This window comes from Leopardus geoffroyi, chromosome B3, assembly GCF_018350155.1.
Source record: "Leopardus geoffroyi isolate Oge1 chromosome B3, O.geoffroyi_Oge1_pat1.0, whole genome shotgun sequence".
Taxonomy (NCBI): Eukaryota; Metazoa; Chordata; class Mammalia; order Carnivora; family Felidae; genus Leopardus; species Leopardus geoffroyi.
Genome location: NC_059337.1, coordinates 4,331,064 through 4,346,634, shown reverse-complemented (window position 1 = coordinate 4,346,634; position 15,571 = coordinate 4,331,064). Strand labels below are relative to the sequence as shown.

Here is a 15,571-nt window from a genome sequence, read left to right as displayed (position 1 = left end):
ACCAGAGACAGGAAGGTTGCAAGGCACAGCCTGAGGGCAGGTCTAGGGAGAAACAGCTGTAGATTATCAGTTAAACCCAAGTGGAGAAAGCTGTTGTTTTCATTTCTAAGACTAGAGGTTTGGGACAGAAGTGTTGGCTGGAGTAAGGGCTGGGACACAGCCTGATCACCACAGGCAGGAGCACACACACACCATTGAGGACCAAAGATTTTTGTTTTTCTAACACAACAGAGTATCTTGCTGTATTTACTGTAAAACAGGAGGAGCAGCCTTTTGGCCGCAACAAGAATCCTCATCCAGCAGCCTGCATATTCACCCACCTGTGGGAGACCCACTGCCTCATGCACCAACTACCCCGACCCAGAGAGGACCCCGGGCTAACACACCTCCTTGCAGCGCATCCTTCGGCTGGACATCTTGAAGTAATATTCACTCAGGCCATCTGGGCTCAGCGGGTCATGAGAGCAAGCCTGAAGCAAGGCCCGGACAGACTTCTCTAGTTCGAAGACCAGATACACATACCCTATTTCCAATAAAAAGAGAAACTGCATTAACATCCCTCAGGTGGTTACTCCTCAGTCTTGGTTTTGCAGTAGGGAGTTTTGTCCAGGAGAAAGAGTCTCACGTGTAAAACACATTTCTGTCCCACTCCTGCAGAGTCTCTGAATGGAAGCACTTTGCTGTGTCAGATGGCCAGGCCACGGGAGGGAGAAGCACATCGTCTCCCACCCGAGTGAAGGAAGGGACCAGCAAGGTGGGACACAGGATCCCATCATAACCACGCAGCCATCCGTCCCAGGGCACACAGCATGTGCTGGTCAGCAGAGCCAGGCTGTCCTGGGGGCAGGATGGAGGGCAGGTCTGTGGCCAACCTGCTGGGCCATGGAGATATTTCTTTAAAAGCCTAGTTAGACCAGTGGTTCAGTTCATCGGAACATTTTCAGTGAAGATGGGGCAGAGTGAAAATAGCACCTGCTCCTTTCTACAGGGAAGGGATCTCATTTCAGACCAGTGAGGAGTCAGATGCTTGGTCCTCATTCCTGCCAACTCCAAAGGGATCTCAGAATTAGGTCAGGCAACAATGTAACTGGGCAAGAAAGGCAGGCAAAGGAAAGCTTTTCAGACGCCTCATTTTGAGAGGAAAGTAGCTGCCGGGGTTCAGGTTTGGAGGGAAGTGCACGAGGAAGTTTCCCAGACAGCTCCAACTGCAGTGTCAACGTGGACTGATGGAACATTAGCTCAGAGGAAGCAGAAGGATGTGCCAGGTTGAAGAGAAGTGCTGTCAGCCCAAAGTTCTGTGCTCGGGAGTGCCCAAACCATGTTACCAGCATGCGGCTGGGACATACCAGCATCCCTCAGTGCAATTACATACTAGGGAGGGGAAAAAAAAATCTCCTACCATGTCTGTATTACCTTTAGGCATATTACCTTTGGGAGGACACCGGGGGTGCTTGCCATCCTTACCAGGCCACTCCACACTCAAAGAGCCAAACACACGGAAGGTGTTAATCAATCCAGCTGCAAAGAGATGGAAAAGAATGGCAGAAACTGAGGCACCACTCTCCCCGGAAGGCCCAAGCACAGGATCACCGGCATTCTTCCCCCAGACTTCCCTCCCTTGACAAACAATTCGGAAGTGATCTTGGGTCCCAGGTGACGGGTGTAAGCACCAGACAGAAGCAATATGGGAGCCACAGGTTTAGGCCCAAGTTTAATGCTCTAGAGAGACATGCCCCACCCTCAAGTAGGAGGTCTCAGAGGCAGCTCACCTTCCGTAATATCCCAAGGAACACCTCCTAGGAACACTTTGCAGGAGTAGATGGGGTTCTTATAGTTCCGGGGAGGAAGCTGGCCGCTCCAGGTACAGGTTGCTTCATTCACAGCTTTGGTTGACAACAGACACGACAAAGAGAGAAAGAAACTGGTCAGAGTCAACAAAGTCATTGCTCCTTTCTGGGACGAACTCATCTGGGGAGAGCTACACAGGCCACAGTCCTAGCCTGGCTGCTGGGAGAACATCCACCAGTATTCGGAAAGGCAAGCAACCTTACGCCTCATCAAACCAGTTGGCCCAGTAGGACAACTCTAAACCACTACTTCTGTCTCCACTAGAACAGAGAGGAAAGGCAAAGCAGCTATGTAGGGTAAAAATGATCACGACCCAAGCTGTTTTCAAACATATAACTGATAAGCTAACCACAAAGCAGTTTTACCTAGTCATGGCTTACAATACTAATTGATTTAAATTTCTAATTACTTTAAAATAAACAGCAATCTTGTATACAATGTTCTACAGACTTACTGGTCCAAACTGGCCTTCTCCCTAAATATTCAAATAAGGAACATTCTATTGTTCTCCTGTCTGCACTCTGAACTCATCAGTCACAGAAGTCAGGACCACTGCCAGTAAAAACCACCACTAACAACCCAAAAGACAAGAACGTCTCAACTGCTCCCTTCATCAGAACCATGTCCCATCACTGACAGAGCTGTCTCCATGGCACCTCGACAGACACTGGGCCTTCCTTGATGCCAACACTGTAAGATAATGTTGATTTTTCCCCAACTACTCTGCTTCCTGTTTATACCAAATCCAAGTTTGTCTAAACCCATTGTGAAGTTTCTCTGACAACACCCCATTAAGAAACCTTTCTTGCTGGACAGAGTAGGAACTATCTTCTGTGTGGCCTGTTCTGATAACTTCTAGAGGCCTCTTTGTTCTTGGCCTCTCAGCTCAGCCTTCTCTCTTTAATCATGCCCCCCACTCAGTCTGTGCCTTTCCAGATCAGGGACTAGTCTCAGTGGGGACTGGCAAATCCTTGCCCATTTTACTCCTTCGGCAATGGGGCAGATAGCCAGTGAAATGAACCATCATTTCCATTCAGGACAATGACGTGGAAGCTCATTCCTTAAAAGGCCAATGTGTTGCTACGCCAAGAACTTGGGCACCATCAGCAATATTTCGCAAACAAAAACATAAATATAATGGCCTCATCCAAGAGTAAGGTAATGTCATTCCAAAAACAATGGCATTAGTACAAACATGGGTTGCCAAAACCATTATGTGAACAGGGCAGCAGGACTATCAGAGGAGAATGAGATCAGGCCCAGCTCCGTGACTGGAAAGACAGACATCTGAAGCCACCAGAAACAAATGGATGGAGAAACTCAACACTCACTTATAGTCCTCAACTCCAGAACCTTAGAAGAGCAGTTGGTGAACAACACCTCCCTGAAGCTTTAGTCAAGAATGACTTATTAAGACCCATTTACTTCCAACTACTGGTAAAAGATGAAGAATAGATTCAATACATGTTTAAGGTCATTTAAATGACAGAAGCTAAGGGTTCCTGAGAGAACCTAAGGGTTCCTTACCTTAGAGGCTGACACGTGGACCCATTACCCAACAGAGCATCCCTCAGGGGAAGAGAGCTCCAGCAGGGGTTATGTCTGACAGGTCTTTGAATTAGAAAGGGGAGAGGTAGACAAAATTCTGGGCATCACTTCCAGGATTCCTCCTGAAGACACCCACCCATGAAACAATCAAAAGCAACACTAGTACTCAGCCAATCTCCACAAAAGAGCGCAACTGGGAAATGGGTCCAACTCTGTATGAGCACAGCCTCTTTCCTCTCTGCTCAGCCTCAAAGAAGTTCCTGAGTTTTTGTCCCATTAGCACTCACTCCACAGAAGAGACCATTCTTTGCAGATCCAGAGACCTCAACACACGACCAAGTCCTCTTCTGGACAGTTCAGTCTGTGAACTAAGGTCACTTACTCTCTGTGCCCAGAATGAGGCCTCAGGCCCCCACAGGGTGACAGCCACACTCACCTGCAGCTTGCCGGTGCAGCCTGGCCTCTCTCTCTATGCTGAAGGGGTCTTTGGGAGCTTCGAGGAGGTCCCAGGATGGCCACACAGAAGCTCCAGGCCATCTCTTTGATGCACTGGTTGGGGAGGGGCTGACTGCAGCGAGAGCAGCTTGCTCTTGGTCCATCCGGGACCCAACCCCCATCTTTAAAGGGTCTCTGGCACCACCCCCTGTCAGGGACAGGAAGGGCAGAGGAGGGGAAATGCGAAGGCTTGACTGGGGGAGGAAAAAGGAAGATATAGGTTTTTAAAGGACAGTTTTGTTATAAAATAATCACACTACAGAAATTATGAAAAAAATACCACATAGCTCTGACATTTTCTTTCAGACTGTCTTCCCATGCATTTTTAAGATTATACTGAATTTAAGATTATACTGAATTTAAACAAATTCTTTTCTCCCAACTCAACTTTTTTTTTCATATTGCCAGGCAGTCTTCATAACAATTTTTAATTAATTTATGATATTCTATTTAGGGAACAAGCTACATTTCACTAACCTATTCCCCTGTTAAACATTCAGACACATTCCAAGTTTTCAGGATTATAAATAAAAACCTGAAGTATGTATAGCCTCTTCTAATTTTGTGTTGGTTTTGTTTTTGTCCGATTCCTACATGGAGAACGCCAAAATGCTTTCTATAAGGGTTCCATGTTCTATCAGAAATGTGGAAGAGTATGGGTTTCACTATAAAAGCCTGTGTCAAGGCTCTATTACTAACTTAAGCAGGTAAAAATAATACTGCATTATCAAAAAAACCAAATGACTCAATATTTCCTAAATAGAGGCTTTGCCTCTATTTACCTCTTCTGTGAGCCCGTATCCCTTCATCAGCCTTTGGGGTAGGGTATCTGAGAAAGTTCTTCAAACAAAATCCCAAACTATTAAGTCAGTTATGAAGTAAATTTCCAAGACTGAGCTCCATCTAAATTAACATAAATAGAACTAGAAGCATCTAACCCCATTTTATAGGGGAATAAACTACAGCCCAGATCATTGAAGGGACCGGCTTGTGGTTACCCTTCTGGAAACATGGCCTAAACATAAAACCAACAAGCAGTGGAAACAAGGCCAGCTCTCATATTCTAGGACAGGCTGACAGGTGACAAGGTGGGTCCTCCTAAAAGGTCATGCTATGGATGGGAAACTAACCACATCCAACGTTGCCAATCCTGGATAGAGAAGAGCAGAGGGCAGGAAAATAAGCCTTCTTATTTGTTCAACAGTCAGGTGGGGAGTGGGGTTGGCAGCACAGAAAGTCAGGCTCAGAAGGCTCCTGATATTGCATTTTATTTTAGGATGCTTTCTCACTGCCATGCCCATATACTTATTTCTACTGTCCCCTATTCCTCATCTATTCTAATCCACCTGCCAGCTCCACTTAGCACTGGTGCCACACATGTCACACGCAGCCATGGATAAGGAGCATGTAGTACATAAATTAACTCAAGGCAACATTTAACAGATTCATCACAGCCTCAGATTGAGACGTGGCCTGGGTCAGTAAAGAGAATGTGGGAGCTACAGTCAGTCTGATCTGGATGGAAATCCTAGCTGATAATTACTAATGCAATTTTTAAAACCATCATTTAAAAATTTTGATGTAAAAGTACGTAAACCATACACATAGTTTCGAGGCTAAAGAAAATGACCAAGCAGGTCAAGAAACAGAGCAACGCCAAGACTCCCAAATTAACTTTTGAAATTAACTATTTCTCCAAACTCTTGGAAGTATCTTGTGAAAAGAGAGTTGGCAGCTGGGGTCCTGAAATGGATCGCTCCGTGAGCACACAAGGCATCTTCCTGTCCACTGAGAAGTTCCATACACACACACAGTGGCCTCCACCTCCTGCCTGCATTCTGGCAGACACACTTCCCTTTTTACACTCACTTGCCTTGCCCAACCCACTCCCCAACAAGTTACGTACAATCAAATCTGAGAGATGATCCGATCCAGAACTGAAGCCACTGGTGTCTGAGTCAGAGGGGCTGCTAGAACGTGAGTCCAAGATGGGCCGGGTGTCTAGGCGGGATCCTCTAACTGAGGGTGCTGGAAACTTGTCCACCAAGTCAGATCCAAGGGGGTCTAGAGGCAGGAAGCTCAAGGGGGGTTTCCCCAGGACATTGCCCAGTGGGTTGTGGAGCATGCTCAGTACTAGGAGAAAAAGAAATAAGGAGGTCTCATGACCTCTTCGTTTTCTTCCCAGTCAACAGTCCTTCCCTTTTCTCCCACCCAACAAGATACACAAAGGCATAACCTTGGAAACAAGGCAGAACCATCACTAGAGTATAACAAGTAGACAAATCTCCAACACCTACCACAGCCAACCCGGGCCCATTAGAGGTAGTTACAGGACAGCTTGTTGAAGACCAAAGTTCTTGCTGTGACAGCAGCAGCAAAACTGCTCTCTGCCACCCAGACTTAAGGGTCAGTAACAGTATCTGGGAAATGTGCCAATGGGGACCCTGGTCACAGCTGCTATTAATATCTGAATACACACATCCATGTTGCCTCAGGAGACACCTTCAGAACCATTAGGAAGCCCAAGCCACACTCCCTCCTTACTGCCTGCCAACACATGTATTCAAAGAATTCCCACCTTTTTTTTTTTTAATGTTTACTTTTGAGAGAGCACAAGTGGGGGAGGGGCAGAGAGAGGAGGAGACACAGAATGTGAAGCAGGCTCCAGGCTCTGAGCTGTCAGCATAGAGCCTGACGCGAGGCTTGAACCCACGCACCATGAGATCATGACTTGAAGTCGGACACCTAACCAACTGAGCCACTCAGGCGCCCCAAGAATTCCTACCTAACACTATATAGCTAAAATATACAATTTCAGGACACATCCCACAAGTCGGGTTCAGAACGAGCATGTCTTCTTGTCGGAGAAGTTCCCTTATGCCATGTTCCTGCATATACAGACTCTCTCCTATACACCCTGAACTTCAGACACTGAGGATGGAGCAGAATGACAGATGGTTAAGCCCACTCTGGCTTAAGATAAACCTGGAATGGAACCCGAGGTCAGCACCACCTCTCCATGGCTCTGTGCTCGGGGAAGCAGAGTCCTCGTTTTCCCACAGCCATCACGAGTGGAGCACCAACTATTTCCTAATACCATCAGGAAGGTTCAATAACTAGACAGCAGATGGCAAGTGCTCAGCAGAGCAGTGCCCAGCACATGGTAAACATTTAAATACCGAACATCAAAAAAAGAGTGAAGCAAAGGCCAGAAGAGATGAGAGAGGTAAAGTGGACAGAAGAGAACATTTTTCCACCCATGGCCTTGAAGAATTAAGGAATCCAAAGGAAAGCACACCTTTCTATCCATGAGGAGGAGGAATAAACGCGCTTGCCACGGAGCATGGTGGCACGAAGGCTAGGGAAGAAGCATTAACCCAATACTGTTTCCATCTGAAGAAAGGGGAAAACATCCACCCCAAATGGCTGTGAGGTGAAACCAAAGTAACGTGCTGAAGTGTGCATAAGTGCTTCATAGATGGTGGCTGTGACTGGCTCCCCTCACTGGTCAGGGAGTGAAACACAGGTCACCAGGGTGGGTTTCCTCTCCGGTTCCAAGCTAGACTGAATGCCTGCTGGGGGCTGTGCTGAGTCCCAAGAGGCAGGAATAAACCTCTCCAAACATGAAGTCAAAGTGAAAGCATGCTTTCAGGGAACCAGACACACATGCCATTCAGGACAGAGTGCATGTGTCAGATGACACCAGCCCGCTCTCTTTTAGCCAAATGGCCTCCCTTTCAGATAAAGATAAGGCAAGTGTATCTTTAAATGCAGAGGATACTGCGGATGTGTGTATTTTATTCTGACAAATACATCCTTGAATTTTAAAGAAACTGTTATACTGGTTTCCAAAGGGGGTGTATCATTTTACATTTCCCCCTGCAATGATGAGGGTTTCAGTCCCTCTGCATCCTGGCCAATACCTGTTATGACCAGTCTTTTTAATTCTAGCCAGTTTAATAGGCATGTGTGTTGAGGATGGGGGAAGCTGTACCATATACAGCAAGGAGTCCATTAATTTATTACTTTGTGTTTTTAAGGAAACGTTCTTTTAACTAGGCCTTTGAAAGCAGTTTCCTAAGCACAAGCTTATAACTGTATGTTGAAAGTGTCTCTCAATGCTTGGACTCTGACATCCACCAGAAATAGTCCTTGTCAAAATTCTCAAATACTCTTGACAAGCCCCTCCCTCATTGAAACACAAAATCAAAGCCCCTGAGCTCATGTCCTGAGAAGGCAGGAGGTGTGAAGATTTATTCCAGGCTCCTTCTGGGTGCTGCAAAACCTGGCATAAAACCTCTGGAAACTAACGGATCATACACATCGGCCTTGCACGTGGTACCAATGCCCTGGAGGGTCTCCTCTTTCTTCACATTTTACAAACCTAAGTTCACAGGGTGCTGAATAATGAGGTAGTAATCAAATTACACAGACCTTTGAAAAACAAGTTAGAGCACTGAGACTTCATCCTGAAGGCACCTGGCAGATACTGAAGAGCTTCTAGGGGGATGACAAAGGAGGCTGATCGGGTAAACTCAGCAAGGCCACACCCGCACCCAGGGCCCAACCCAGAGAGACAGCACTTAAACTCAATGGGCCCTTCTCTCCACTGGACCCATACGGGGCTATGAAGGAGGAAACAAGACAAGAGCTGATGGAAATAGCAACACAGGAGGTGAGTGATGGGTCATGTAGTACAGGTGAAAGACCAAAGCAGGTCAACAGAGTTGAAGCAAATGGAAAACCAGCAATTTCAATGTGCTGACAGCTACAATAGGGGTGAAGTGGCAGACAGGATGAACAGTGAGGACTGAGCTTTCAGGATGGTAAGATAATGTGTGACCACCGACTGGCTGACGTGCAATGTGGAGTCTAAAAAATTGGCTAGGTCGCCCATATGGGTATCAAAGGGACTCATGGTGATAACTGAGCCTGTGGTTAAAATAAATATAAAACAAATACTGACATCTTCAGAGAAGAAAAGGACTGGGAAACTAGTAATGAGGAACAGAAAGAATGACCCTGAGATAAATGGTAAATTCAGCTTGGAAGAATGTCTATCTTCCACTGGACAAAGCAGTACCCTCAAGGAAAAGCCCTCAGCAAGTGCAGAGGTTAGAGGGAGCACTCACCAGAGAGCAACAAGACAGAAAGCAGTGTGCTAACCCTGGGAAAAGGGGTAGCACGGTAGGGAGCTCTAGAAGTTGTCAAGGGAAAATGCAGAAGAAGGCAGCACGCAGAAAAAAGCTCAAGGGAGGATGGCTGGCCCAGAGGGCTTGTGTCTGGGGCTATCAAGGACAACAAATCGAGGCCATAGTAACTGAGTCTTTCACCCAAGGTTTTTAAGAAAAAAAAAAAAAAAACGTGCACTTGATCTTTCAAAAAGCAAACTGGGTGACACTGGAGACCACTTTCATCATTCATGTCAATTTCCGTTCACTACTGTGGTGGTGCCTCCGTTCTACAAGCCACAAATTCATCCACCTCAACTCACATGCAATTTTTTCTTAACCATGCCCACAAAGATATCTGGAGGCTTTGTCAAATTTCCATGTCAAAGCTAGGAATTAGGTCTATAGCATGCCTCTAAATGTGATAATATACCTGTCTAAAAAGATAAAGGCATGACAACCCATGTTGGCCACTAATGAACTCCACTTCCTTAAATGCCCATGGCTCATAGTCAATCGTCTGTTCTACAATCTGGACCAGGTTCCATCAAGCTCCTACTACTTGCTAACAGCAACTTCCATTTACTGCACATATAGCATGTGCTAGACACTTTGTTAGAAGCACTTCTACCTGAAGGTAAATAATCTTCACTGAATCCTAAGAAGTGAGTACTATTACCCCATCTTAAAGAGAGGATCAAGGCTCAAAGGGCAAGCATTTGTATAAGTAACAGCTAGTGAATGACAGAGTGGGACCTAATTCTGATTCTGAGTTGTATCTCCTATAATGCACCATTCACTAGCTACCTTTAATACTCAGGACTTACATCTTTTTGTCTTCATGTTCTTGACACCTCTCTTTGTTCAAATTCCTTTTAAGACCATCAACTACTGACAAAGCTCTTTCGCCTACCAAAGGTCAGTGCCTTGGGATCTAAATCATCCAGGCCTTGAAACTTCTCTAGAACCTTGCCACTGTAGGAACTCATTAAAAATGCAACGTGGGCCCCACTCCAGACCTACTGAATCAGAACCTGTGCTCTGAACAAGATCCCCAGGAGGTCGGTGTGCACATTAAAGTGTGAGAAGCACTCATCTAGAAAAACCTGAGGCTTGCTACATCACTCTTCTTATCAGTCCCCCTTACCATGCCCCAAAAACCTTTGATATATTATTTTTTCTGCAGGTTATTTAAACACAGCTCTTACAGCATAATGGCAACTAATACCTAAAAGAAAAAAAGCAAGGCGGCTATAGGACATTTCCCAAAGAGTCTGGTCTCGGGAAACACTAGTTGAGTGCAGGGTGAGTAGGGAGGACAGAGGGAGAGTGACAGTAAGCAGGAACAAACATAGAGTATAAAAGAGCGGTATAGATTGTGGTAATATAGTCTCAGAAAGAGTGATGACCGGAACAAGGCGAACATTGTGAAAAATATTCAAGACAACCAAAATTCTCTGTAAGCTCATACTGAGCAAAAACCAAGGGAGGTAGGGCCTACTGCTCGGGGCAGACACCACCTGCTAAGACAGAAGAAGGAAGAGGAAAGTGCTATGAAGGATCCAACTGGGTTACCTGACAAAACTGGACTATGAACAACAGTTTAAGTATTAGATCAACTTTAAGTTGAATGGAGTTGAGAACTGTTTTGTCACTTATGAACATATTTAAGTACAATAATGTGCAAATGATAAAGGTAAATGTCAACAATAAGAGAATCTGGGGACGCCTGGGTGGCTCAGTCAGTCAGCTGGTCAGCTCGAGTCACGATCTCACATTGCAGTTCATGGGATTGATCCCCCTGTCAGGCTCTGTGCGCCGATACCACAGAGCTTGTTTGGGATTTTCTCTTTCCCTGCCCATCCCCTGGTTATGCAGGCTTGCTCGCTCTCTCTCAAAATAAACAAACTTAAAAATAAAAAAATAATAGGAAAATCCAGATAAAGGAAATACATGTATTCCTGGTATAACTTTATAACTTCTGTAAATGTGAAATTATTCCCAAACAAAAAGGCTTTTTTAAATGACACGAAGTGAAACTAGTCTGTTCCCATTTGACTTTCTCTGCCTCTTTCAAGGTAACTGGATCTAACCGGAAAAGGAGAATCAAGCACAAGTAACAGGGCCTAGAATCCCCAGGGGGTGGGGAATGGTAACTAAGTACCTTTGGAGTCTCCGCCTATAAGAAGAAATAATCTTTTAAACAAGCTTTTTAAAGCCTCAAAAACATTTGTATGGATATTTGCAGGCACACATGTGGACAAAGTTCTGCCTTCTCAACCAACCATGCCAAGCCACTCCGACAGTAATTAACTCAACATCTGGCAGAGAGCAGGTGATCAGTATTTGCTGGGCAGTACTAAAAGGAAAGAAACATCACATCCCTTAGAGCCAGTATGCTCACTGAGGCCGCACCCTTTCGATCAAGGTTATTCAACTCAAGGACACAATACTGACCTAGCAGTAACTCAGAACCGGAGCAAAAAAAATCTTAGCTCATCCCAACCCAGCCCATCACCAAAACAGAGGTTGAGAGAAGTAGAGTTACTTGTCACATCAAATTGTGACAATACTCCTTCCACTAGTTTCAAATACTTTCTTCGAAGAGAACTAAGTATACATAGGTACAGGCTGAAGAGAGCCTACTCTGTGCTTGAGGAAGGGCAGGACAGAAGAAGCACCTCCCTGCTCAATCCTCTCGGTAACCTGCTGGGATCCTCACAGCTATGTGTACATACTTCCACATTCAAGTACTAAAAGCAGGAAAGAGTGCTTCACTGAAAACTATCCTAACCACACAGAAGAAAAAGGGAAAGGGACGACGTCATTTAGCAGACAAAAAATCAGGATGCCCCGGGATTCACACACCTGGGTCACATCAGAACCTCCACTGCAGCAGTTTCCTGCAAATGTTACATTGGGAGGGCCAAGAATACAGTAGGAGTTTGATTAGAAGATATGGGGAAGACAAAAAAACCTAGTATCAACAGCCTTATGATTTTCCACGTGGTTTGAGATTTCCTTCAACCCAAAGGAGGAGCCAGGTTTCTGGAAACTGTCACCTGTGGTCAGATTCCCTAGAGTGACCTGAGTGTCCCTCTACAGTCTACTCACATGGCACCTGAGCAGGTAGTTCTTTGAATATCTACAGATCAAAGGAAAAGCTTCTAGGGAAGATGGAACCTCATTTCAAGAGATGGAACCTGTCCTACTCCTGGCTCAGCCCATGACACCATACTTCCCCTGGTGTGACTAGCACTGATTCCCACTAGCTGGGAATCAGGAGGGAAGGAGCCAAAAAGCTAGCAATCCATGGTTTCCCTCTTCGTAACTTGAAGTAGTAAGTATATCTACTAGAAAGGCACGCTCTTTAAGCTACACAATCTAAAATCCAGGGCAAGTGCTAGGTCATTTATGCTGCAGGTCAGTATCTTGAAGTCCACTCCGCATCACAGGGCACAGAGCTTCCCCGAGGCCAGATGTCAAGCATTAACCTATATGGCTTGGGGGCTGGTAAGTGTGGAGAGAAGTCCATAGTCACTTTTCAATGGGATCCAGGGCCCTAGACCTTTGCTCTACTCCTGAACTCCACAACTAAGGGACCGTAGGAAGTCTGACGTTTACCAAGTACCTCCAGCCCTGGTGGCCAAGCATATGGCACTTGTATCTTCCAAAAGTGACTAAGAAAAGCAGTGTGCTCTTCTTGGAGCAGAGGCACCATTCACCACTCACATGCTGGCAGGAATCAGGATCAGCTACAGACAGCTCTCAGGGAAGTCACGGGGAAGAGAAGACCTGGCAGAGGGTTCCAGCTCATTAATGCTACCTCAGAGGGTACAAGAGACCAAATCAGCAGGAATATTTTTAGACCGATTGTTAACTTTCTCCACTTTCACCCTTCTATGCCAGCTCCTGTGGGTTTTTACAGCTGAGTCACTGTTCGAATTTTCTGAAGCCTTCCCCAAGAGTACAAAGTCACCCAGAGCCTGATGGTGGTAGCAGCAAGAGTTTGGAACTGTATGTGGGTATTGCCAAGACCCTGAGTTCGAGCTCAGCTTCGGGAGAGACTAGGCCCAAGACATCAGAGTCAGATGCCTGCTAACTCCTGGGAGTAATCATGGAAAAAACCCACACCAGGAGCCATTATTTCTAGCTTGAGATTTAGGGCCACATACTTGGAAACCTTCCTTCTCTCTCCCAACCCTTAGCTCTAGGTTGTTTGTGCTCAAAATCCATCTGAAGGCACACAGATAGGAAGTGGGAGGGCAGCACTCATTCCAGGTATAACAACAGACTGCTCTTTGCCTGGAACCCCAACCCTGCAGTCTACACCACACTCCAATTCAGGTGGTGGGCTATCGTTTGAGTGTGAGCTGCCTTCACTGACCCTGGATCCCACAGACGCAATGTGGCACCCAACAGAGCCTTTCTCCTCTAGAGAGAGGAGATGACTGCACAAGTTTCATTACCTGAAGAAACGACATACCCAAGTCCCACATAAGGTCAGCACACATGCTCCCCCTGTACCCAATTTCTTTCTTGCCTAGGAGGCACCCTATTATCATACTGCTTCCCAGGCCCTCCCTCATCTCTGCACTAAATGCTATTTCTCAGTAGACTTCCTGAGTCCACGATAGAATTCCCGTTCCAGTGTATGACAAAATTTTCTGTAAATGCATCTTCATGCCTTAGAAGCTATGGAGGTTCAGAGATACTGATCTCTGAAGAATCCATCCATCCAGCTGATCAAAACACGTGGGAGGCAAAAGAATGGGAGAGACCTTGACTGAACTCTGCAGTTCAAAACTACCCAGGATTAACAACACAGTGGCTCGACATTCATCATTCATTCAACAGTTACTTATTAAAAAGCCATGAGCCAGGTGCTGTGTTGCATGCTGGGGACACAGTAGTGGAGAAGTGGATGGTTGAAGGAGATCTGCAGGAGCGGAACTTGGTCCAGGCCAAGAAGTCCACGTTCCACAGATGAGGAGCCCAACTCTGTTTTGAGTATCACCTCAGAAAGGCTGTTTTGGAAGTACAGCAGCAGCAAAATCAAAATGCCAAGGGTCCCCCTTCTCACTCCAGGCTGATCCAGCCTGCCCACCAACAGGGAGCCTGCAAGTAACACAGCATAGGAACATACCATTCATAACCTGACTGGTTAGCAGTCAGGGCAGAAACCAGAGAAGGTGGACAGGTTAATCCCCTGGGGACTTCTAAAGGACAGTGGGAGAAAACAGGGCATGGCCTCTGGCATCCTCAGACAGAACATCTGGTCTACCCACTGGGCTTCGATACAAGGCATTCATTAAGAGTCCCTGCTTCCAGGCTTCCCCAAAGTAGATTCTCAGTCACCCCCTTCATGCTGAGTAATACTGCCTGCAACAGAGTCCCCAGGGGGAAGTCAGGGAGACAGATCCATTGGGTGGGCACAGCTCATGAGCTGAGACTCAGGTAGAGAGGAGTCAGAACTGTCCATGGCACACTGTAGCTTTGAGGGGTCTCAGCTAGGGAATACATCACCTCTGGATGGACAGCCCCAGGGCAGTATGTGGAAATACCTTAACATAGGTGTTCTTGTCCAACATGTTAAGAGTTCTGCTCATAGGAACACAGATGTAATAGAAAGCCCAAGAGTTTTGGAACCAAAGAGCACTTTGAGTTCTGGCAGTTGTGTGACTTCTGGTACTTCACAACCTGTGACCTTACCTACCCATCTTTATGATAGAAGTAATAACTACCCATTTCATGGGATTGTTCAAGCACTAAAGTCACGTGATGGACTTCACATAGGAAGCAGTCAACAACTGGTAGTTATTAGTCATTCCATCCCCCCTCCCAAGATACTGAGGACAGCTTTCGTGGTTCTACTGTTCTATTACGGGACTTCAGACACACTACAAGGACAACAAAGGTAGTGCTGGACACATCCCACTGGGGTCTCAGGGAAAAACCAATATCTAACATTCATCTTTCCCCAAAAGGCTTTCTTCCCAGCAAGAGGTGAGGCCTCAGGGTAGGCCCAGTCTTTCTAGAAGGAGGGACCCCACAAAGCGCCATAACCAAACCGATGTTGGCCTTGCAAGGCACTAATCTCAAAACCAGATTCCACCCCAGGGGCTTCAAAAGCAGGCCTCTGAGGCCAATGGAGCCCATATAGCGGAAGGATCCTAGCCCCCCAAGAAAGGTCTCCATGTACCAGTCTCATGCTGAGAACCCAGTTAAAAGTTGTCCCTGTGCAAAAAAAAAAAAAAATCCTTAGTGGAAAAAATGGAAGCCCCTGTTGTAGCAACTATCACACTGCCTTTGGTATACCTTCTCATCTGTTTACCCTTGGTAGCTACAGGGATTTGTAAGGGCAACAATTTTATTCATCGATGGACCTCCAGAGCCTAATCTAGTACCTGGCACATAGCCAGGGCTCAATGCTTGCTGAATACATTTAACCAAGATTTTCAGGCAAGAGCCCTGCCATCTTCCTCCCCTACCCCCAACACTGATGAACA

The 15,571-nt window shown here is 46.1% G+C and overlaps 1 protein-coding gene across 15 annotated transcripts in view; it reads right to left on the bottom strand.

Moving 5' to 3' along the window:
* CPEB1 (cytoplasmic polyadenylation element binding protein 1) overlaps positions 1-15,571 on the bottom strand; it is a 91,903-nt gene that overhangs the window by 8,074 nt on the left and 68,258 nt on the right. For 12 of the 15 annotated variants that reach the window (XM_045448634.1, XM_045448632.1, XM_045448641.1 and 9 more), the window contains 5 exons: positions 5,798-6,024; positions 3,833-4,085; positions 1,770-1,883; positions 1,414-1,518; positions 387-523 (listed from right to left, as the gene is read on the bottom strand). In XM_045448634.1, coding sequence (XP_045304590.1) covers positions 387-523; positions 1,414-1,518; positions 1,770-1,883; positions 3,833-4,085; positions 5,798-6,024 — 836 coding nt within the window. The remainder of the gene's footprint in view (positions 1-386; positions 524-1,413; positions 1,519-1,769; positions 1,884-3,832; positions 4,086-5,797; positions 6,025-15,571) is intronic. The other 3 variants (XM_045448631.1, XM_045448630.1, XM_045448640.1) reach the window with 1 other exon arrangement.